This window comes from Denticeps clupeoides, chromosome 20 (genome assembly GCF_900700375.1).
Source record: "Denticeps clupeoides chromosome 20, fDenClu1.1, whole genome shotgun sequence".
In the NCBI taxonomy this organism is placed as follows: Eukaryota; Metazoa; Chordata; class Actinopteri; order Clupeiformes; family Denticipitidae; genus Denticeps; species Denticeps clupeoides.
Genome location: NC_041726.1, coordinates 13,002,915 through 13,027,231, shown reverse-complemented (window position 1 = coordinate 13,027,231; position 24,317 = coordinate 13,002,915). Strand labels below are relative to the sequence as shown.

The 24,317-nt window shown below is 41.4% G+C and overlaps 3 protein-coding genes across 3 annotated transcripts; all 3 read left to right on the top strand.

Annotated features, from left to right (window-relative positions):
* Nucleotides 1-4,487: 4,487 nt before the first annotated feature.
* LOC114770443 (cell division cycle protein 20 homolog) lies at nucleotides 4,488-7,482 on the top strand. The gene is made up of 11 exons (XM_028964378.1): nucleotides 4,488-4,650; nucleotides 4,781-5,049; nucleotides 5,180-5,319; nucleotides 5,391-5,487; nucleotides 5,718-5,837; nucleotides 5,954-6,150; nucleotides 6,235-6,329; nucleotides 6,430-6,658; nucleotides 6,737-6,862; nucleotides 7,046-7,160; nucleotides 7,253-7,482. Exons 2-11 carry the CDS (start codon nucleotides 4,866-4,868, stop codon nucleotides 7,417-7,419), a joined length of 1,470 nt encoding a protein of 489 aa, XP_028820211.1. The 5' UTR covers nucleotides 4,488-4,650; nucleotides 4,781-4,865; the 3' UTR covers nucleotides 7,420-7,482.
* A 4,800-nt stretch (nucleotides 7,483-12,282) lies between these two features.
* Nucleotides 12,283-17,171, top strand: LOC114770466 (tektin-2-like). Its single transcript, XM_028964418.1, has 10 exons — nucleotides 12,283-12,574; nucleotides 13,861-14,043; nucleotides 14,297-14,422; nucleotides 14,512-14,717; nucleotides 14,784-14,927; nucleotides 15,170-15,284; nucleotides 15,653-15,760; nucleotides 15,850-15,993; nucleotides 16,343-16,422; nucleotides 16,740-17,171. The coding sequence occupies exons 2-10, from the start codon at nucleotides 13,888-13,890 to the stop codon at nucleotides 16,936-16,938; spliced, it is 1,278 nt and encodes a 425-aa protein (XP_028820251.1). The 5' UTR covers nucleotides 12,283-12,574; nucleotides 13,861-13,887; the 3' UTR covers nucleotides 16,939-17,171.
* Nucleotides 17,172-22,773: 5,602 nt separating this feature from the next.
* Nucleotides 22,774-23,709, top strand: LOC114770619 (free fatty acid receptor 2-like). Its single transcript, XM_028964658.1, has one exon. The coding sequence runs from the start codon at nucleotides 22,774-22,776 to the stop codon at nucleotides 23,707-23,709; it is 936 nt and encodes a 311-aa protein (XP_028820491.1).
* Nucleotides 23,710-24,317: the final 608 nt, after the last annotated feature.

Below are 24,317 nucleotides of genomic sequence, written 5' to 3'. Positions count from 1 at the left end.
ACTCCCAGATGCACTGTATACATTGTGGGAAAAACTTGATTTGAGCCATTGGTGGTTTAATAATGAGCAAGAACACCTATTAAAACAACAACAAAAGTCAATCACACAACATGAAAGACTTTTTGTGTAAAAAATGGACAAAAAAATTCTGTAACACTAAACCATCTCTAGGTTTTCCATAGAGGTCTGCACAACGCTTGCAAAACCAGTTTCCCTCATCCAGGTACTTTCCTGTACCTTCCACTACACATGACTGCATATAATGGCCATCTGAGGGCTTTTTAACCCCTTAAAGCCTCTAGACCTCATCTTTATTCTATGTAGTTATTGCATAAAAAAAAAAAAAAGTTAAATAAAAATGTTAATTAGTAAAAAAAAACAACATGCTTAGTGTCTTCAATGAAAAATGTTCATATGACAGATTTAACAGGAGTCAAAACAAGTGCCAAAATCCCAATCTGTGTAAACTTGTACAGTCAAATAACACAAATATAGTTTTTTTGCTGCTTCCGTTTTTATTATGGAAATTTGCATCTACTCCCCAATGTCAGAAGAATATCAGTCCGTCCTTGATGTTTTTCTTGGAGAGAAGTGGCTTCTTTGCTGCCCTTCTTGACACCTTCGCCTCACCGTGTGTGCAGATGCCCTCACACCTGCGTGGTTCATATTCTGCAAACTGTGTGGAAAAAAACAGTATTTGTGTCATTCTCAAAGGTTTTGGCCACCAGTGTGCTACACATCATTATGGTTTATGATTTCTGTTGGTGGGAACTGTAATGATGAAAGAATGCGCAAACCTTCAGATAGCTCAAGACAAAACCAAGAAACTTTCCACCCACTCACCCACAGCCATGAAAGCTTTTGTGAGACATGAATGCTGAAAGTGACAACTAGACATCACTTGCCAAAATGTAAATTTTTTTTCTTATGCAACTGCAGTTATGCACACACTTTGGCTTTAACTCCTAATCAAAATGTAGTCATCCATAAATTCATCTAGGCACTCTGTGATTGGGTTGTGCAAGGCAATTCCGAGGTTGGGGTCTGGGTCTTGGCTTTATGTGTGTGGTGTTTGCATGCTCTCCATGCAATGGCGGGTGCTGTGGCATGCATGCTAGCGCCATGATTGACTCAAAATCATGGAAGGTGTGTCACTTCACGGTGCAATGTCCTGTCCTGGGAGAGTCCCCGCCTTATATCCAATGACCTGAAACCCTTGAATTTGGTAAAAGCTTGAGCAAATTAAGATAATAAACCATTAAAGAACAGGTCCATCTAGTTCAGAGACCTGGAGGCACTGATCTGTCAGTGTTGTGGCACTCCTGAGACTAGGGAAATATCAGGCTGCCTCACAATATGGGATACATGGCCCATGATAATATATAATATATGATCAAACTTGAATACCTGCGAAAAGCTGAAACACAGGAATTCTTTATTTATGTCAGACTCCCAAACTGAGAGGAAACTATGAAGCAAAACATATTTTTCTGTAAATTATGTGAACAGTTGTGGGCAAAAGTAGACATTCCATTATAAAGAGCATGTCTTGTTTTACTGCATAACTAATATGCATAAACATGTATGTAGCAGTTACTTTTATGCCAGGGGTTTCCAACCAGTCCAGCTTTAAGAACCAAAATCACTGTACACCACCCCCCACGATGCCAGCAAATAAAATAGCAGTTTTCACATTTCTATTTCACATATACTGCAGACAAGAAGTAATATTTACTATCACTATCACGTTTCTGTCTTTTCCTCATTAATTTAAACTATTAATTAAAACTTACTTTACTCCTTCTGTTATTTATGAAATGTACAATACAGCACAAGAATCTGCACCGATAGAAACCAGTGATTTACCTAAACCATTAATTCAGAATTTTCCAATTTTCATTTAGAAGTGACATTAAATGTATAGCGAAAGAGATAAAAAAAAAACTGCTCTCTTATCCCATCATTCTCTGAACAGCAATAGGACATTGTTTTTCACTTGTAGACTTAATCATATATTTGATGGGGAGAACCAAATCCAAGTTCTTGTAGCAGATCTCTGGATATCAACAGTTTTAATAATGAAATTACTGACACTTTCATTTTTAAGAATTATTATTGTACCCCCTTCCTGAACAATGTTGGAAAAACCTTTGCCTAAATGCCTAAATACCTAATGCCTAAAACTTTAGCACAGCAGCTACGTTTATTGTCATGATGAGTGCTAACATCTCATGGTGTTACAGTGCCTTGATATTTGTAGTGTGATTAGTGTGATTATCCTGCAATAGATCATTTTATATACATCATTCAGACAGCAGCAGGTCATGTGATATTGCAACCATAACTAAAGTAATAAAGAGGAATGACAATTAAAGAAATGCATCAAGGTGACATTGTGATGAGACATAGTCACTCCCAGGAGTCAATAAAAATGCCAGGTTGCAGTGGCAAATCAGTATAAATAAAACCATGTCATCAAATAACTAAATCTCAGTCTTATTTCATTTAATATGGAGGATTCATCCACATCAACACTGTTGTACGTACAATGACAGACATTACACATTAACTGCAGAGATCACACCCCAAAGGCCTCATTACAATGCAAGCAAAACTGAACCTCAATATATAAAATGTAATGTGCTTACAGCTGTCCTGAGGAGAATAAAAGGATCTCTGCAGGCTTTCCAGAAGGGAAATTGCATGTGGGGACAGATCAGTAAGACAAACACACATAGCTTCCCAGAGGCTTGAAGCAGGGCAAAGGAGAGGCAATAAAACAAAACAGGGCCGTAATATATGGGGACAGTTCGGTAACATCACCATCCTCTAAATGGAAAGGTGGTGACTGAGATGGGCGTAGACAGAAAGATGTAGTGGCTGGTTCAAGATTCCATTGAATTACAGTGTTGGTGATGCTGCTGTATGGGCCCCCTTTGCTGGCAATGACACTGTAGCAGTACCACTTAAAAGGGGTCCCATTTTACAAATGCTACCAATGCTAAAATTAGCATTCAATGCATTCCAATGTGCAAATGACCCTGTTTGAGCATTAATAGCTCGGCCAGGCCCACTCCGATTGCTTATAAAAGTAATAGCACACCTCACACAATAAAGTAAAAGATTTTGATATATAGCTTACCAGTTTGTGTGCTTCGGTACGACCCACATTAAGTGCCGAAAAAAGTCTGAAATAAAAAAAACTAATAATAATAAACTAGGAACCAAAATGTCTGGGCGTTTTTTTTGCCTCCTGAGCTGGTCTCAGCTGTAAAATCAGGCGGTGTTATTAAAGTAGCCGATGGAGCATGTGGTCACATGAAATTTGGTGACGTTTTGAGAACATGTTGAAAAAGATATCATGTTAGCATATTAATGCTAGCATGTTAACATCAAAAATGCTAACAGGGCATGGCCAAGATGCGTCACATTAAATTAAACCTTGGGAAGGAGTGATACAGAGAGGGACCCCCTTCCAGGGTAGACTGAGCCTGCAAATGGTGTCAGTGCAGGGTTGGGGATGATATAATAATAAGTCCTACAGTTGTAGGGTTGGAGAAGTTCAGGATGTAGTCAGTGTCATGGTCTATATTACGTGTCCACACTGATGCTACTGGTCCATTTGAAGATCCCTGAAGCTGTAGTTGTAACAGTGGTGGTGGCTGTGGTGACCCTCTGGTTTGTTTCATGGTATGTCCTTGTTTAGCAGTTGTCAGGAACCAGGATTTATTTGCTGGTCTCTGGGTAGTCTGGGTGCTTGATTCCGTGTCTCAGAGAAAAAAACAAACAGAAGCAGCGGCAGACGGTTGCACTGTACGACGATACTGAATTATGTGGTTATAGTGGTATATTGGTGCTACAGTGGCCCGGTACCCTAACTAGGACAGCCTAACTAGGGTGAATTTAACTTTGTCTGTGTCTAACAGGGGGACTCTGTGATAAACTGGACTTTATAAGTGACACTGCGTCAAAATGAAGTGAAATGAGGGTCTAAGATTTTAACAAAAAGCCAGAGAAAACAGATAGGTTTTGAGATTGGATTTAAACACTGAGACTGTAGCTGAGTCCCGGACACTGACAGGCAAGCTGTTCCACAACTGCGGAGCTCTATAGGAGAAGGATCTGCTCCCAGCACACTGGGAAGTATGTGTATTTTTGATTCGCTGGATTTCAGTCTCTTCAGTTATAAAAAGTATTTGTTAAAATGGGGTATTCCTCAATTTTGTTTGGCTGTTCTCTTCCCAAAGAACTGCGATATTCCAGTTGATTTCATGCAACCTAATAAAATTATTATTATTTTAGGCGAATATAATTCGACTATATAATTAATTTCACTGACGAATCTGATTTATTTTAGGTACAAATATTGTTACGTAAAACAACGTAGAACTTTTAAAGCACTGTGCGGCTTCACGACTGCCTACAAGTCCCAGAAGGCATTGGTGATCGGCCAGCCGGAAGTGCTTTTGTAACGCACCAATCAGAGCGTCACACTGGCCGGGTAAACGTGAGAAATGTTGTTTGTATTCAACAACCAGACCCGCGCGTCTGAGTCATTTAAACTGGACTTTAAACAGCATTTCGTTAGTAGCGTCTCAAGAGTGAGAACGTGAGAACGTGAGAAGCTGAGTTGACGGATCGTGGCTTACGGTATGTTCGCGTCCGTTTAAACTGTTTTTTTTTTGCCTGCGTTTCTGCAAACACTGCATATGTCGAGTATTATTGAATGTAGTCGCTTCATGCGATTTATCCTGACAACGTCTTCCTTTTTTATTCCTAGCTGCGGCTGTGAATTTAACTGCTCAGTGTGTCCCCTGATATTTGGAGTCGTTTCTGGTCAACGGAAGTTTTCTTGTGCTGTGTGGATGGCTCTGTTCACTTTCGAGAAACACGTTCACAACATTCTGAAGCTGAACTTGGCAGTCAGCAACTCTCCCGTGGCACGCTGGCAAAGGAAGACGAGCACGCCTACCTCGGCGGCCACCGACACCGGTTCACTTTATCCGGGGATATCTGGCAACCGGTCCCGGAGCACATCAAAAACTCCAGGTAGCCAGTCCCTTTATTTCTGCTTTAATGAATTTACCATCGCATTTAGGTTCTGGACACTAAATGGCTTTTACTAGGGAACTGGTTCGTTATGCATGATTTTTATTTAGTTTTTGTTTGGTTTCCTTAGGCAAAAAGTCAAAGACTCTGTGTAAGGCCAACAAGGTGGGGGGTGACCGTTACATCCCGACTCGAAACAGCGAGCAGATGGAAGTGGCAAGTTTCTTAATGTCAAAAGAGAACGAGTCACCTCAGACAAATCAGTCTAGGGTAAGCTGTTTTCATGGTTTTAGAACCCCTCACTTTTCCACTTTCTCCACTAACAATGACTGTGCCCTTAGATGAAAAGGAAAGCGTGGTCCATGGCGCTAAATGGTTTTGACGTTGAAGAAGCAAGGATTTTAAATTTTGGAGGGAAGCCACTCATTGGCCCTGACGGTAAATATCTCAAGTTGTCTACATGTCTTATCTCCTTCCTTTATCTTCTCCAGTCAGGGCTTGCCTCAGGGGATCAGCCGGTCTGGTTGTCCACACCAGTGACCTGGCAACAGTTCCTGACCACAATCCCCATTTACCTGGGCGTGGGAATGACACAAAGAAATAGTCTGGTTATGTCTGTGTTGCCTAAAGTTTGGAATTATCCTAATGGTCTTATTAAATCTTTTCAGGGTATCAGAGCAACCTGAAAGTGCTCTATAATCAAGTCCCTAATCCTGCTAAGAAGAGTCGCTATATCTCCTCCGTCCCGGACCGTGTGCTCGATGCACCTGAACTCAGAGATGATTTCTGTAAGTGTGGCTTTTTTTATTATTATTTCCTTGTTCTGTACTCCATGTAGAAGGTGGATTTTATTTTTTTGGGAATAGATGGTCTCAAACATTGATCATCTTTGCTAATTTCATAGACCTTGACCTGATGGATTGGGGAAAACAGAATCTCTTGGCTGTTGCCCTCGACCACACTGTGTACGTTTGGGATGCCTCCAAAGGTGATATTCTCCAGCTGATGAAGATGGAGCAGGAGGAGGACTACATTAGTTCTGTCTCTTGGAGCAAAGATGGCAACTTTCTGGCAATAGGGAGCAGTGACTGTACAGTGCAGGTGATGCGCGTGTTTCAGTTGTGCATTGTCTTAAAGAGTTAATTCATTTACTATATATTTTAATTTTAAATGCCATTCTTTCAGCTGTGGGATGTAGAACACCAGAAACGGCTCCGCAGCATGACCAGCCATACTGCTAGAGTAGGCAGCCTCAGTTGGAACAACCATGTCTTGTCTAGGTAAAGGGTCACAAGCAAGTGCTTATGTCTTGTCTTAAGTAGTGAATGCTTTTTATTGAGGCTGTGCATTAATAGGCTCCACCTTGCAATCTTTTTACAGTGGTGCTAGGTCAGGCCACATTCATCATCATGATGTCCGTGTAGCAGAGCATCACATATCCACCCTGAGGGGTCACACGCAGGAGGTCTGTGGGCTGAAGTGGTCCACAGATGGGAAGTACTTGGCCAGTGGAGGAAACGACAACATGGTATACGTCTGGTCTGGTATACAGGAAGGAAGTGCTCAAACGGCGCTCCACAGCTTCAATGACCACCAGGGTGCTGTTAAGGTGACTTATGGCTCCCTGCCATGCATATTCCTCAAATTATGCAGTAGTTTCAATTGTTTCCCTCTTTCTTAAACCTAGGCATTGGCATGGTGCCCATGGCAGCGAAACATTCTTGCATCAGGAGGGGGTACGAGTGATCGTCACATCCGCATCTGGAATGTCAACAGCGGGTCCTGTTCAACCTCGTTGGACACCCAGTCTCAGGTAGACAATCCTTCCATAAATAATTTTTTTCTATTAATTAGTGTAATCATGAAACTGGACATGACTTTAAATGGCTATTTGTGTATTAGCCCTAAATGTGCATCTTTTTAACCTCCAGTTACTGTGTTTTGGTATTCATGGTTGAACAGTCTAATTGAATGTTCCCTCGTTTGTCCTCTTCAGATCTCCTCTCTGATGTTTGTACCCAATTATAAGGAGCTGGTTTCCTCTCATGGCTTTTCTGACAACCTAGCAATCTGGAAATATCCTTCACTCACAAAGGTGGCAGATCTCTTTGGTAAGTTGAGTGAAAAACCTTAACCTTATTAGTTGTCCCACAGACTTTTTCTTTAAACTGCTTTTTCTTCTCCTTCCCCCTCAATCTTGCAGGTCATGAAGGAAGAGTGCTCAACATGGCCCTCAGTCCAGATGGTGCCACTATAGCCTCTGTGGCGGCTGATGAGACTATCAGGCTGTGGAACTGTTTTAAGAAAGACCCAGTCAAGAAACCACAATTTACCCCACAATTTAGCTTTCTCAATCAGCTAATCAGATAATTTCAAATTCTATGTAATTTATGTACAAACTGTAAATAAATTGTTCAATAAAATGCCTTTTATTTAAAAGGTTGTTTTTTTTCAGTTCAATCAAGCTGCTTATATTGTAAAAGCATTTGTCACAACATACCTGAGCAGTTGTCTACTGCTTTGTGTTCCCAATTACGCTAGCTAGAATTTACCCAATGAGCAAAATGGCAAGTAAAAAATACTGCAGCATTTATTTTTAATCAGCTACCTCTGATAAAGGGATCTACTACTTTATGTAACAAACGTTGTGTGCAGTGTTTCACAATGACTTCCTTTCAAACACATACAAATTTGGTACAAAGAGTCCATTTAATAACACTGGTCAACAGTGGGGGAAAAAAAGGTCTAACTTTTTATAGCTGATCTAGGATAATCCAAAAATCACATTGGTTTTGTGCTACCATGTCAAGTTTTTGATCTATTGTTGAAATTAGATAAACTGATGCCATGCAAAGCATTACGTAAACTACATTGTGTGCGTGCGTGTGGGTTTCTCATTTATAGGCCTATACTTAAAATTTTGTTGCTGCATATTACAAATATTGTTATTTAGAGTTTCAAAGTAAAATGAGATGGCATCATTAAGAAGATCTTGCAGAAATAAGCCTGATGTCTTCTGTTACATTTGCGGCGAATACAATCTTGTTCATAACAGGAAACCAATCACAAGTTTCGTAAAGCGTGCATACCTTGCTTATTTCAGTATGGCACTAGGTGACCAAGACAAAGCTTGGGCACCACACATGGTATGCAAAAACTGCACTGAGTATCTGTGGACCAAGGGTCATAAGAGTTGTCTGAAGTTTGGAATACCCATGGTCTCGGGGGAGCCGAGAAACCATGACACTGATTGCTACTTTTACGCTATTGATGTGACTGGGATAAACAGAAAAAAACGGAACAACCTGACATATCCTGATCTTGAATCAGCACGTTGTCCTGTAGGTCATTGTGATGAAATCCCAATACCTGTCTTTGGAGAACTTCCTGTAATTAGCGACCAAGACTCTTCCAGTGTTGAAGAAAATTAAGAAGAATATGTGGTTGATGAAAGCGGTGCGTCAAAGCTTTTCTCTCAAATGGAGCTTATTGATCTAGTTCGTGATCTCAGCTTGTCAAAATCATCTGCCGAACTATTAGCATCCAGACTAAAGGACAAAAACTTACTCTCAGACAGCGTTCGCATCACATTCTACCGCAACAGACATCAAGACTACCTATGTTATTTCTCTCAAGAGAAGGATTTGGTGTACTGTTCAGATATTGCACAACTTCTACACAAGCTTGGAGTGCCACAATACGAACCCACAGATTGGAGACTGTTCATTGACAGCAGCAAGAAATTACTAATGAAATGTGTTTTGCTGCACAATGGCAACTTCTATGCCTCTGTACCCCTCCCACACTCGATAGCCGTTGGCTATCAATAGCCGTTGGCTATTGGCAAAAACACTTCAACGCTGGTACTTCCATTAACATTTCCCTGTTGTTGACTTGCACAGATTGAGACATCACACGGTAAATTTAATATGTCAAAATTAAATATGTCAATTGCTCGGTCCAATTTGTGCAGAATGCTTCTACATCTTAAGTAAGAATTTAATCACGTATATTCTGACATTGGAAAAACGTTACACAGACCACGGTGCCCACACAGAGGTCTTCTATAAAATCCAAGCATGCAGACAGCTAATGGGGGGAATTTGCCAAAAGTTTAGATGAGTTTAAAATCCCATCTGTGCCATGTAGGGCCTAAGAACATAGAAGGTAGTTTACCAGACCGTGTTATATGTCCTGCTCTGAAAATGGTGCTTTAGTCCTCTAGCTTGGTACTGCTTGACCATTTCCAAACTCTGCTTGCAACTATCCGCCATCTTTTCAAACCTATTTGATTTTAGTAAAATATTATTAAACAACAAAACAGAAGTACATACTGTATATAGTATATAGCGTCTTTGTGTATGCCTTGCTACGATGTAATGCAGAGCTTACTTGGTGGTTTCTGTGATGTTTCCCATGTGAGTGAACTGCTTTCTTCAACCTTCCCAAATTCTCCCACACCACCCCTCTGCTACGTTCCCTCCACCGGCTCCCAGTAGCTGCCCCCCCTGCATCAGGTTCAAAATACTGATGCTGGCCTACAAAGCCAAACATGGAGTAGCACCATCCTACCTCACAGCCCTTATTACACCTCGCACTGCACCTCGTATACTCCGAGCCTCCAGTACTGCTCGCCTGGTCCCTCCATCTCTGAAGGTAAAAGGAAAACATTCATCTAGACTCTTCTCCGTCTTGGCCCCTCGGTGGTGGAATGAACTTCCCCTCGAGGTCAGAACAGCTCAGTCACTGAGCACCTTCAAACGACAGCTCAAGACCTTCCTCTTTAAAGAATATTTAGATTAAATTGTAATTTTCTTGTTGTCAAACTTTGTGTACAGAATCTACAACAGAGTGAATAAAATAGATGTATTCATAGTTGGGGTCCTAGTGAACCGGAATTGATCTCTTCATCGATGGTAACTTGAAAGCACGTTGTAAGTCGCTCTGGATAAGGGCGTCTGCCAAATGCCATAAATGTAAATGTAAATGTAAATGCTGTAGGTCGTAAATTTCTGAGTAGCAGGTAGAAAAGATCAATTGTCAGACATTATAATTATACGGGCCAAAGGTTTGGACACACCTTCTCATTCAATGTGTTTTTTTTTTTTCTATGACTATTTACATTGGTAGATTCTCAATGAAGGCATCAAAACTATGAATGAACACATGTAGAGTTAAGTACTTAACAAAAAACGGACGTGAACCCAATCGAGATGGTTTGGGGTGAGCTGGACTGCAGAGTGAAGGAAAAGGGGCAACAAGTGCTAAACACCTCTGGGAACTCCTTCAAGACTGTTGGAAACCATTTCAGGTGACGACCTCTTGAATGCCAAAAGTGTGAAAAGCATTAATCAGAGCAAAGGGAGGCTATTTTGAAGAAACTAGAATATACAACATGTCTTCGGTTGTTTCACCAACATGCTAATTTTTCAACATGCTCCAAATGTCACCAGATCTAATGTAACACATCTTGGCCATGCCCTGATTGCGTTTTTGATGTTAGCATGCTAGCATTAGCATGCTAACACACTCATTTTTCAACATGCTCCAATAGCCACCAAATTTAATGTAACACATCCCTGTTAGCATTTTGGACAAAATTGTGCATGCTAATATGATAATTATTAACATGTTCCAAACCACACCTAAAGTCATTTGACCGTCTATTCCATTGGCTACTGTAGTTATAACGCCTGCTATTACAGCTGACATCAGCTCTGGAGAACACACCCGCTGCGACTAAAACCCGGACATGGTTTCTAGTTTGGGCCTGTCAGTACGATGGACCATTTACTCTTGTGCTGGGGATACATTTTTGGCTCCCTGAGGGTAAACATTGAAAATTGAGGCGAGGCCTAAGGTGCCGCCAACGGGGGTTTGGAAAACCCGGAATACTGGGAAAAAGGCAAAAAAAGACATTCATTACATTCAAGGCTGCCACGCTAAGACCGTGAAACGCACAGAAACAACATATTGTTTGTTTCGTACGGGCCGCTCACAAATCGGGTTCAAAGTTTAAAAAGTACGGTTTACTAAACCCCTGTTCTAAACTCGTCTCATATGTCAGATCGTAGGACTCGGTGAGGACTTTTCGGGTCGCTAGCTTCAATGTTTACCCTCAGGGAGCCAAAAACTTATCCCCAGCACAATAGTAAATGGTCTGTCATACTGACAGGCCCAAACTAGAAACCAAAATTCCATGGAAATTTTGAATGGACTTTCCGGGCGTTGGTCGCAGCAGTGGGCATGGCCTCCAGAGCTGGTTTCAGCTGTGAGCAGGCATTATAACTACAGTAGCCGATGGAACGGCCGGTCACATGACTTTGGGTGATGTTTGGAACATGTGAAATAATTAGCATTTTAGCATGCTATTTATAACACAATAATATCAAAAATGCATCACGTTAAATTTGGTGACATTTGGAGCATGTTGAATAATTAGCATGTTAGCATGCTAATTGTAGCAAGCTAATATCAAAAATGCTAACAGGGTGTTGCCAAGATGCGTCACGTTAAATTTGGTGATGTTTGGAATGTGTTGAAATATTATCATGTTAGCATGCTAAAAGCAATTACTGGCCAATCCAGAATCGCTGAAGCTCTTCCTGCCTCTTCTCAAAGCTGACCTTCAGATAGCAGAGGCATACAGGATGGTAGAGGTTGGCAAGGATCACGCTCTCTGGATGAACTTGTGTAGCTGTTGCGTTTTAAAGTCCTCCATATGGGTGGGTATGACATTATAACCTTTCTCTAGGTACTCCAAGCCAGAGAGTCCGTTTGTTTCCTCCCCAGTGTTATGCTTTGATGGAAAAGATGACATGCCACATGACCTGCAGGGTTAGTCTGTTGTTTCTCAAATTTTTATATTGAGGTATTATTATTTGGCTTCTGTGTTTGTTGTTTTTTAAACTGAAGAAGTGTAATTAATTGTGTATAGCAGAATAATACATTTATTTGAAGTGGTAAACCCAAAAACCAAAGGGATGATCAGTTGAATGTTACGTCTAATTTTAAAGGCTTGAGTAAAGGTAAAATCAATCAAAAAATCTGGTTAAAATAACAGTTTAACAGTTTAAGAGAGCAGTTTAATTGAAAACCCAAGTTTGGCCAGCCAGAATTCTGGATTAAACCTGTTTTTACTTCAAATACTAATAAAATAAACAGTAAATTTTTCATTCACTTTACATTCAATTAATAAACTACTAAATTATATTACTGTACTACAAATATTCTTTTGATAGAAATGTAATAGACCTCTATAGTAATAGTAATAGGCCTCTGAGGAGCTTTCGTGGCCGGTGTAGCAAGGTGCAGATCTAAGCAGCAGGACCATCCGGCACCATCAGAAAGCGGCTCTGTGACAACTCGGCCCATTGTCACATGTTGCCATGCAGCTCTGCATTATTCAGCAGCAGCTGACTGGCCGCCGCGTTTGCTGGTTACCTGGTGACAGGAGCCACGAGTCACCGACGACTGGCACACATTGTGACATTCTCTCAACTTTTTCGTGTGAAGTCTGCGGCGTGTAAGTGTAATTATTGTCACTCTTAAATATACGTTTTTAATAATCTAAATATTAATCTGGAAAATTATAGAAAGGGTGTGTATGAGTGAGTGGCTTTTGGTAAGGTAAAAACAATGAAGAACATGTGGTGTGGGAGAAGAGAATAGAGTGTGTAGAAAAACTCTTTCTCCCTCCACACAAAGCACTGTATTCAACCACTCCAATTTGATGTTACCTGGCAGAAAGAGGCATGGCACAATAGAGGTTAAAAATAAACAGTTTCTAATTTATTAACACCGGTAAATAATTATTGTAGTTACATGTGAATATTGAATGTAAAAAAGGTACCAAGGTTACAGAGAAAATAAAAATGAGAAGAAAGAGTAAAGAGGGAGAAGACAAAAAGAGGGGGAGAGAAAGACTCAGAAACCTTCCGGCTTCCGATGGAAAAACCTCTGAGCAAGAGAGCCCAGAGTCCCTTTTTCCACATATGAGCAGACCTTTATACCCCTGGCCTACAGGAAGTTGTCACTGGCCTACAGGAAGTTGTCACTGGCCTACAGGAAGTTGTCACTGACCAATCAGAACCTGTTGTTTCTGATGTCATGCCCCCGGTGGCTCCCGTTTGGGGAAGACAAAGAGGGTGGGCGGTCCTCACACGTTACTTCACACGTTGCCGTCAGACAAAAGGCATGTAAAACAGGGGTGCCGAATCTTCACCCACAACCGTCGACGACAAAAGGCATGTAAAACAGCCGTCGACACAGGAATGTCACACCCCCCCTGCAGACATCTGTTATGCAAGGCAAAAGCAGGCTCCCGTGACAGTAATACGTGCTTAATGTCTCCAAATGCTAATTAACAATCGGGAAATCGTCTGGTTTACATTGCGGCACTTCAGTTATTGTCATGATTTTGCATCAAAAGTAAAAAAAGCACAGAAAATGTTTAACAAAAACATACTTTAAATTCCATTACTGTTCCAAAGTTGAGGGCCTTTCCTTGTTTTCCATGAGAAAGAAACGAAGAACAAACTAATTGGAATAGAACATATTAGCCTTGAGTTTGTTGATGTAATTCTAATAAAAATGAACCTTATAAAGTGACTTGGTGAACACAGCATCATTCTATTGGAACTCTAGACTAATTGTTGCTGATAAAATTCAGATAACCGTTATTAGCAATTTCCAGCCACCAAAGTCATTTACAACATTACAACTTTTCTACTGTATTGTGTACTCCATTACTGCTAATCTATGAGCATCACAATTCAAAAGTCGTTAATGACCTTTCTTTTGCTCTAGCAGTAGAAGCAACTTTACCCTCAAGCAAACATGGCCACGTTAAGCTCAAAGCCTGGACTTAAGCACAGCGTGACAGACTGGGATGCCACCAACAAGCTGCTGTCTGACATTGCTGAGTACAGGAGGAAAGCGTCACATGACATTTGCCAAGAGGGGCGGGCTCTGCGTAACGAGACAGCCAATAAGGTGAGAGATGCTACTGCATGTGTGAGTAAGTCATGGACATGGAATGGAATGACTACAACATGGAATTGGACATCAGGAGGTAAATGAGAAGAGTATTAAAAGTTTGATGACAGATTATTGGTGAACTTCATGATATTTATGGGTCAAGATGAAAGTTTCTTTACCCTGCTTTTGCTCTGCTGTGTTGGATGCTGTAAATCTGTCCTGTTCCTCTTGTAAACCTTCACCCTCTTCTTCATCCACTGTCTTCCAGGCTAGCTGGCTTGAGAGTGACAGTAATCGCAGACTGAGTGACAGGATTCATGACATCTCTCACTGGAAGGAGCTTTTGGAGTTCTGTGTGCAGGAAGTGGACAGGGAAATGGATGCTCTCACTCTGGTAATGTGAAATTAAAAAACCCAAACCTTCAGACTAAAGTCTAAAGAGGCTTTCTGTGGACAAATGAACAATGCTTCATCTTGCTCTAGTCGAAGGAGGCAGCAGAACGCGCCCTGGCCTCCCTCACATTGCCGCTTGAGGTCACAGTGGATTGTCTTACCATGAGAGAGGGTCGCCGTGGCAGTGAGCTGGTCAGTGATCTGGTAGAGGCGGAGCTTAAGAAGGAAGTCCGAGTTATTGATGAGGCTCAGCATGCTCTGCAGCAGCAAATAGACCAGTCCTTCGAGGAACTCTGGTAAGACGCTAGACCCATGTTAAATGGTGGAAAGTGCAGCTTGTCCGTCACTTTTTTATTACACAGTTTATTACAGGAAGCTCGACATCAGCTGACCCTTGACCTCCAGAACAAAATGGAAGCCCTCGATGCGGACATGTCCTGTTTGTCGCTTACTGTGACATCATCAGAGATCTCACTGAAGCCTCAGCCCACCCGAATACCCCATGGGTAACTGCTGTGGCAGTTCACAAGAAACATTTATATAAAAATGTGGAATAAGTTGGATATAGCTTGATTTACTTATATACTTCAAACTATGTATTTTATATATGTATTTTATATATATACATTTTAAACTATGTATTTTATATCTGTGAAGATAACAATATAGCTGATCTCAAGAAACTAAATGATTCTGCCTAATGTACAACTCTGCTAGTGACCTTTAATTTTTTTTAAATGTGTTCCAGTTCCAGCACCCCCCAGCAGTGGGTGCAGTTTAGCCACCACAATGTGACCCGGGCCCAGCAGGAAATGCAGGCATCGCAGCAGCTGCGTGAGAACATCAGTACCACTAGGGTACAGGTACGACAGCATTACCTCGGCGTGCTTTTTCATCATGTAAATATTTTCAGACCTGCTCAGATATGCAAAACATTTAAATAATTGTACAAAGCGAGTGGTGGCCAGAAGTGGACTTTTAACCGAAAGGTTTCAACTTCAAATCCTGAACCATCAAGGTACCACTGAGGTCCCTTTGATCAAGTTACTGTCCCCACACACTGCTAACCTGTCCTTTTTATGGCTGCTCTCTAAAACAGAGGACAAATTTTGTTGTGTCACCACGTGCTGTGCTTGTTGTGTATCACAACGACAAACTCCCAGTATTAATTACATGTTAATGTAGCTTTCACAGCAGCTGTATTGAGATCAGATCTTCTGATATTGCAAAGGTTCAGAATGAGTTGGAGGCCCAGCGTACGGTGTTGCAGTTTGCCCTCCGGAAGCGCACCCATAACCTGGAGCAGGCCAAAGATGAGCTGCAGTGGCAGCTGAAAACTGTAAGCAATAGACACCTCCTCCTAATACAATGCATCCACCCATTATATTGCATCTATATATACTATTTACACATATATTATTCCATTAGACCAAGGATCAGATCATGGATATGGAGGAGGATATTCGTGGCTTGGAGGATGACCTGCAAGCAAAGATGTCACCACTGAAGCTGTCCCATACGCGTCTGGAGAACCGAACAAAGCGCCCAGGGATGGACCTCTGCTGGGATGAGGTAGACCACAACAGAGAGAGTAGAGCAGCCTATAGAAGTTGAGGGGGCATTTAGCAGAAATGGCGTCATTAACATCATTCACCAACCACAATGTTTGACGCAGGCATAAAGGCTTCTCTTCTCTTCAAGTGGATTAAAACATGAATCCACTTGTGTTGACACAAGAGGTCAAATTCCAGGCCACAACACCTGCAGGACACCTGCTTCATCTTTTTGGAAGGCAGACCTGCTGTGTGTCATGTGCTTTTCAGGCTTTCAGTAGTCAGATGCACCTTAGCTTGACAGCACCAAAATGAAAACAAAAAACCAACACCCACAGATGCCAATGAGCTTCAAATATTCTACACAGGTCCAGAGTGGATTGGTGAGTGAAGCCAAGCAACTGGAGGGCATCATCCAGAGTCTGCATGAGAAGCTGTCCCAAGCTCAGTGAGTTAGCTGCTCTAAACAATCGAACCTTTTGCACATTGACTCTGGACAAACTCGCCCAGGGCACGAAACAGGCAAGGACTGCGTCTGGCCTGAAACATCAGCTGGGTTTTACAGTTGCCTGGCTTTTGGAGCTGCTTAAATGTTCGTCACGTCATTGGCGTCCTACAATCCGGCTCACTAGCGATACGAAAACACTAATATATATACTAATATAGCCTATTCCAACATCATATCATTGATGAATGATTGCAGCACTAATTTAAATGTAATGCTACTGTGTGGTCTGTGGTTCATTTCCTTCTGTCTTCCAACAGACACTCCCTGCAGGACCTTCGCCATCACGAGGCCTGCATGTTGGAGGACCTGTCCCGTAAACAGGACACCCTGTCACTTGAAACGCGCACTCAGGAAATCCGCCAACGCCTGTTCACAGCTTCACAGAAGCAATCCTATCCCATCGCTGCCGTCCCCCTCACAAACTACAGCAAGAGGCTTAATGGGAAGGTGGCCTAATGCACCTCTGTAATATTCATGTAAACTGTCATTTTCCTTACAATGCATTCATCTTGATTAGTGCAGAAAATTCATACACTCATACACACCAATAGTTGTTTCTTGCTCGCTACAACAGATTGGCTGCTTAATCCACAAACTTAGTCTATTTTTAAGTTTAAATGACTGCAAACTGTGAATTTCCCCCTTGGATGAATAAAGTACCTGTCTATCTATGCTTGGACGTGAATTTTTGGACCAACAATTCAGTTCAAAGTAAATGGCAAGTACCTCTGCATCATAGCCATCTATATAGTCTTAAGAATGAATTGTGATGAATTATTTGAAAAATGTCCAAATCGACATTTTGAATCGATTGACTACTGTAATGTATATCTTCACAGGCTGGTTCAGGTACTAAGTCATTTGGAACCTGTTATTACCTCCAACTAGCCACTAAAACTCCTTTTTCAAGCTTTTGCTGTAGCCTGGTTATAAAATGATGCATTGTATGCATTGTATAAGATGACTGCAATCATAAAGCAGATTTATTTTTTGAGAGTACAGTAAATGTATACGTCCATATTTACAGGGTACATGAACAGACCACATCTGGTTATTTATCACTATAAGGCTGTTTTTCTGTTTGTGAGCTCTGAATGTGAACCCTGTAAAGTTTATTCCAGGTAGTGCTGTATCAGAAATGGTCTATTCTCTTTTTTTTGTGTTTTCATTAATGAACATGTTATCTGCCTACTGTACAGTCTGTTTGTTTTGGGTGGCGGGGAGAGCGCGAGAGCTTGTTTTGATGTGGACGTAATGGTCTCCTTATGATTCGGACTTTGAACTAAATTTCGGGGAGATAAAGGCACGATGAAAAACAGACACTGATGCACATTGTTTTTACTGCCTTCTCCTTGGCCTTAATGTCTTCTAATGTGTTTGTCAGACATTATCTTTGAAATATAAAACCACCTGTATGGCGCAGAGGAAGGTATGACACTGAAATATTAAATTATTATGAAATCTAATAGGCCGGGTCATTACTGGCTCTGCGCTTAACTCTGCGACGGAGTTGTAATAAAGTAAATGGTGTTCGTCTAGTGAGTGAAGATGAGTTTTTTTTTTTGCAGGAGGACTTTTATTGATCTACTACCACTAATAGTACAGTACTACTTGTAACATATTTAAAATAACAACATGCTCCAAATAATACAGATATTACGTAGATCCTTAATAGTATTAAATTGAATCCTTACAGGATCCAAAACATGGATCACAAACAAAAAGATGATAAAATATAGGAACAATCGATCTGAACTCTACAGTAGAGGAGTATGCTGGACCCCTCTTATAAAATGAACAGCATCCCTAAGCTCTACCCCAACACCCACGCGACAATCGTCAACTGAATCTGTTTATGACTTTATGGCCTGGCCCTCAAATTCACTTAGAGTGACCAGGCTATGGCTCGATGGGCAGCGCTTCCTGAAAAGCCCAATTATTCTGAATCATTTCACTAAAGGGCCCTCATGCCAGCTGCCGCATAATTACCCCTGCCAGTGCCATCTCTCACCATTACTTCTGCACGGCTGGGTCCCTCTGGTCAGGCCGTGCCCACCACGCACACTCCCTCTTCTCAACTCGCCCTGACGGCCAGACAAATACACGCCTCCCTGCCACGTGGTCTCCCCGCTGCTCCCTTTCTGGAGACTGGAACTCTTTAATGGATCTACGGTGGCGGCGGTTGGGTTCACAATGGTTGACGTTTGGTCCGATGTGGCGAAGCGCAGTTTCTGAATCGACCGATGCAAGATTGCGAATCAGCTAGATTGACTGGAGCAGGTCCATGGCGAGGAAGTGACTTCTGCATCACTGCATAGGCTGTGAGGATGGTCTCAGTCGCAGATGCTGTCTCCTTGGCCATCTACTTGTTCACCTTCCTCCTTGGACTGCCTGCCAACCTGCTGGTGCTGTTCGTGTACCTGCGGAAAGCCAACAAGCGGGGTGCGACGCCCAGTGTGGTCTACGCCCTCAACATGTGCCTGGCCAACCTGGCACTGGTAGCATGGATGCAACAGGCTTGATTTCAAAGATTTCAGTAATTATTTGGTATAAATCAGAGATCAAAATGCGGTTCCTGAATAACCGTTTGCAGGATTTGTCTGCTGTTGTCTTTTGGGAAATGAGGTCATGAAGACATCTAAAGTGCAACAACATCAAAGCTAATCTCACCAATTAATCATCTTATTATAATTATTAGATATTTTACCCAGTTTTAAATAGGACACGTTTTAAATGTCTAATGTTTTGGGGCAGCTCTAAAAATGATCAATGAAGAAATTAATATCGACAAATATTTTATATCACACTGCAAACTGGAGAATTATTAAGAGTGATGGTAAATTGTGGCACTTTTCCTGTGTTGAATGACAGATGGAAGAGCATCCATTTCATTTATACTGTAAAAAAAAAAGTTAATGCTTTACCAGCAGTGATCTGTGATTCCTCGTTTTCACCGCGTGCGGGACGTAGTAATATACTGATTCACCCAAAGCAAACAGGTTGTATTTTAGCTAAGAGATGAAGGATGCTTCCTTGTGATCGTTTCAATCACCTCGCCATCCTGTGTCAACAAGACTGTGATAAGATTCGACTGTACATGTCATACACGTGTCATGATCCTAAATGTCTATTTATTTGATTTGTTAAAGGTGAGTGATAATTAGAAGGCAGTTTTATAAATAAATAATCATGAATGGTTGTTCTGTTTTATTTTGTTTCCATCAAAGCAAAGTGTTATTTTGGAACTACAACCACTTATAATCACTGTGGTTCACCCACAAAAAAAGAAAAAATAATTAATTAAAAGTGAAATAATGATGAAAATGTTGAAAGAAATGTAAAATATTCTCTGTATACTAATATTCTTTGAAATTAGTATACAGAATGTTTGATATATATTTTTTTAATTTGTGTAAAATCATTGAGGAAATAAAAGACTGATCACTGTAAATGGAGTATAAATCATTTTTTATTAACTTTCATCAAAATGGTCTGTAAATTGGTTCAGCTCTTATCTTCACGACAGGTCTTTCAAGATATCATGGGGAGGTGAGACCTCTGTCCTCTCTAGGGTAACCACAGGGGTTCCACAAGACTCTGTCCTTGGCCCCCTTCTATTCTCAATAAACACTTGCTCACTTGGTCACATCATCCAATCACATGGCTTCTCTTATTTACATTTACAGCATTTATCAGACGCCCTTATCCAGAGCGACTTACAATCTTATCACTCCTGCGCTGATGTCACCCAGCTCTATTTGTCTTTCCCACCAGAAGATGCCACTATTACGACAAAAATCTCGGCCTGTCTCTCAGACATGTCGGCATGGATGTCTGAGCGACACTTCCAACTGAACCTATTCAAAACGGAAATTCTGCCCGGAATCTTTCCGGGCAACAACACCCCTCAGCAAAACCTCTCAATTCTAATTGGCTCGCTGTTACCCACGGCGTCTGCAAAAAGACTTGGAGTTTGGATCGATGACAAACTGAGTCTGAACCATCACATTGCTGCGATCTCCAGATCCTGCAGGTTCACTCTCTACAACATTCGCAAGATTTGTTCCTTTTCTTTCACAACAGGCTACGCAGCTCCTCGTCCAGGCAATGGTCATCTCTAAACTGGACTCTTTTAACTCTCCTGGCTGGAGCCTCTGCAGTCACCATAAAACCACTCCAGATGGTCCAAAATGTGGCAGCCCGCCTCATCTTCAATCAGCCAAAATTCACCCATGTGACGCCTCTTCTCACCTCTCTCCACTGGCTCCCGGTAGCTGCTTGCATTCAGTTCAAATCCTTGATGCTGCCTACAGGGCTGTAAATGGAACTGCACCCTCTTATATCAATACAATACTAGCTAGCTACCCTTGGTGAGCAGTGGGCAGCCATGACAGGCACCTGGGAAGCAGTGTGTGGGGACGGTGATTTGCTCAGTGGCACCTCAGTGGCACCTTGGCGGATCGGGATTCGAACAGATGTGCAGAAAGCACATCTGCTGTGAAGAAGAGCAAATCCATCCCAGAACAGAGGCGGTACTTATCTATTAAAAATGCTACAAATGGGGTTTAGGTTCAAAAAACATGTTTGGTTTTATTCTCTGAACAAGGGAAATCTGGACTATACTTCAGCGATTATTTTCTGTGTTCTATAAGTAAAGCAATTCTGATGATTGTGATTATCAATCTAAGTCTTGCACGAAGTTGGTCATGCCGTATGGATAGTGGTTTGGTCTAAACATTGATGTGTTCAAGCCTGATCTAGCTGTAGGCGAGGGTATGTGGGTGTAAAAACATGTGCAGCCATGATTTGAGGAGGATGAGATCAGGCATGGTCTTGATATTGTTGGTGTATTCATTGGTGTACAAGGAATTGTCCAGCTAGACAAGAAGATTGTGGCACCACACTGATCTGTGCTTTTGGTTCCATTCATTTTCAGGTTTACATTTTATAAAGATACTCAGTCGAAGTATGTCTAAAACTGTACTAGACCCCAAGAGGACACCATTACATAACTACTAATAAGTGAGCTCACACGAGAAGCTGGTTTTGTTGTCGTTCCTTGTGAAACGTCACTGTATCCAGGATGTCTTTAAGCCAACTCCAGTTGAACTCTGCCAAGGGTGATTTTTTTGTACAAGCCAGCCATGATTGCGACACTCGTCTGTGAACCGTACACGGAGCGTTCAGTGGTTGCTGAGTGACGGTGTTTGTACAGCTTTGGGTACCTGGATGTCCGTGGTAGCTTATTAAATTTCCGCAACTAATGTTATAAATTGAGGTGTCACGTTACTGTGGGAGGTAATCACACCCGTGGCGCATGTAGAGAGGTGGCAAAGTAAATCTCTGCCCCATTTGCTGGGCCATCAGGGTGTGCAAGACTTCAGTGCAGGAAGTTTACTAGGATGAGGAACCTACTGGTCTACTGGTCTACAGGTAGGTCTATAAATAGCAGGGTCCAAAGGTCTGAGATTTCATTGAAAATGTGGAATTTAAAAAAAACTTGGAAAGAAGGTTAATTTATTACACTGGACACATGCTTTTTCAAAAATCTTTCTGAAATTCATCAGGTTTTGCACTTGGCCAAACCTGCACAATTGTAATAAATATTGTAATAAACATTTATCGTAGAGAAAAAAAAGCTAAATTATTTAATTTTGTACACTCAGACATCTGAACCCAGTTGTATATTTCAAAGCTTTTTGGAGTGGTACAAATATGCAGTCGGCTAAAAAAAGCAAATGAAAATGGTTTTGTTTTACATGCATCATTCATGCATACATGCGTTGTTTATGCAGTGAATGAATAGGGACAATAATTTATACTTTCATAAATCTTGAGACAGAGTTTGAATAGAAAATTGAGAACAATAAATAATTAAATAGTCTTTGAATATAATAAATAATGATATGGTCAAACCAGCATTTGGTGAAGCACCAGATAATGAACTAGTCTGAATTTTGCTTTAACCAATGAAGCTGTTTTCAACTGTTTTAAAATCATTGCAAATGTTTTTTTTTTAAAAGTAATTAACCTTTTAAAAACTTGCATTAATGAACACGGCATTCCACAATGGGTCTCTCTAAATTTATGCAGATTTAATATGTTATTTTATAACATATTAAACACCTTCCATCTTAGTGTAACATCTGTTTATGCATCTGCTTTTTTTTTTTAATAATATAAGTATTATTAGCCTGTGAGATTGAGTATTCTGTTTTTCCTTAAAGGTTTATGCACTTATAGATATTCTATTTATTTTATATTAGACTGAAGCACCACAGACTCACAGCCATGTTGCCAAGCCAGGTTGTGTTGTCTGTCTACATCATCACCTTTCTAATTGGTGTTCCTGCCAACATCCTGGCATTTTGCACGTTCTACCTGAAGGTTCGTCGGAAACCTGCCCCCATTGACATCCTCCTGCTGAATCTCACCGTGTCTGACCTGATCTTTCTCACCTTCCTCCCCTTCAAGATGAAGGAGGCAATAGATGACATGGTTTGGAACCTGGAATACTTTCTCTGCCCGCTGTCTAGCTTCTTCTTCTTCTGCACCATCTACTCCAGCACGTTCTTCTTGACGGCAGTGGCTTTAGAGCGCTATCTGGGTGTAGCATTTCCTATCCAGTACAAAGTGTTCCGCCGTCCACGCTATGCCACTGGGGTCAGTGTTTTTTTCTGGCTGGTGGCTGCACTCAACCTCAGCATTGTCTACATCGTGCAATTTTTGCCTTCAAGTGGGAACAGCACAATTGATCGGTCTACATGTTATGAAAACTTTCAACACGAGCAGCTCAAAATCCTGCTGCCTGTGCGTCTGGAGATATTCCTGGTTCTCTTCTGCGTCCCATTTCTGATCTGCTGCTTCTGCTACATCAACTTCATTCGCATTCTGTCTCAGCTGCCCAGCATTGGGCGTCGTCGTAAGTTACGAGCCATCGGCCTGGCACTAGGGACCTTAGTGGTGTTCACTGTCTGTTTTGCTCCCTACAATGTCTCACATGTGGTTGGTTTCGTCCACCAGAAGGATGAAGGATGGCGTGATCTGGCCCTCATGTCCAGCACACTAAATGCCTGTCTGGACCCCATCATCTTCTACTTTTCCTCCTCCACGGTGCGCCGTGCACTCAGCCACTGCTTCAGGAGCCTCAAGGAGAAACTGCACAAACTGAAATGCTGTAATAAGAGAGTGAAAAAGCCCCCTGACATTGATATGAACCTACATTAGTAAATAAACTGCACATTTTCCTGTTCATTCAGCCATTCACTCACTAATGCTTTTGGGAGGATTTAATGGGGTGATATAAACTAAAGAAAGGTTTGCTTGACTACCTGCATTTTCACGTTCAGGCAGCTCCATATATGGTGCTTCTGAATATAACTCTGATTACTGAAAAGCCTGTAAAAATTAGGGTTAGGGTTTGTTTGTTTGTTTATTTATTTATTTAATAAATTCGAATTTTAATCGATATTAATCAGGAAAGCTACACACACAAGCAAAATGCTATATTAGTGTGTCACATCGAGGTGCCACTGAGCAAAGCACCGTCCCCACACACTGCTCCCCAGGTTCCTGTCATGGTTAAAAGCAGAGGACACGTTTTGTTGTGTCACTGTGTGCTGTGCTGCAGCGTTTCACAATGACAATCACTTCACTACATTAATTCCACTGTATACATACTCTAATATGAGAGTGATTATTTTGAAACTGTAAGAAAAGAACAAAACATATTGTCAGTTTATGCCAGTGACAAATGTATCTTGTGTCAGAGAACTTAATTCACAAAGTTTCTTTATTTGAAGTCTGTTTGCATAATCTTTAAGTACCAGTTTAAT

Coding starts and splice junctions, on each gene's coding strand:
- LOC114770443 (XM_028964378.1), top strand. CDS start 4,866: ATGGCTCTGTTCACTTTCGAGAAACACGTTCACAACATTCTGAAGCTG. Junction 6,330..6,429: donor AACAACCATGTCTTGTCTAG/GTAAAGGGTCAC, acceptor ATCTTTTTACAG/TGGTGCTAGGTCAGGCCACA. Junction 6,659..6,736: donor ACCACCAGGGTGCTGTTAAG/GTGACTTATGGC, acceptor TCTTAAACCTAG/GCATTGGCATGGTGCCCATG.
- LOC114770466 (XM_028964418.1), top strand. CDS start 13,888: ATGGCCACGTTAAGCTCAAAGCCTGGACTTAAGCACAGCGTGACAGAC. Junction 14,928..15,169: donor CCCACCCGAATACCCCATGG/GTAACTGCTGTG, acceptor AATGTGTTCCAG/TTCCAGCACCCCCCAGCAGT. Junction 16,423..16,739: donor GAGAAGCTGTCCCAAGCTCA/GTGAGTTAGCTG, acceptor GTCTTCCAACAG/ACACTCCCTGCAGGACCTTC.
- LOC114770619 (XM_028964658.1), top strand. CDS start 22,774: ATGTTGCCAAGCCAGGTTGTGTTGTCTGTCTACATCATCACCTTTCTA.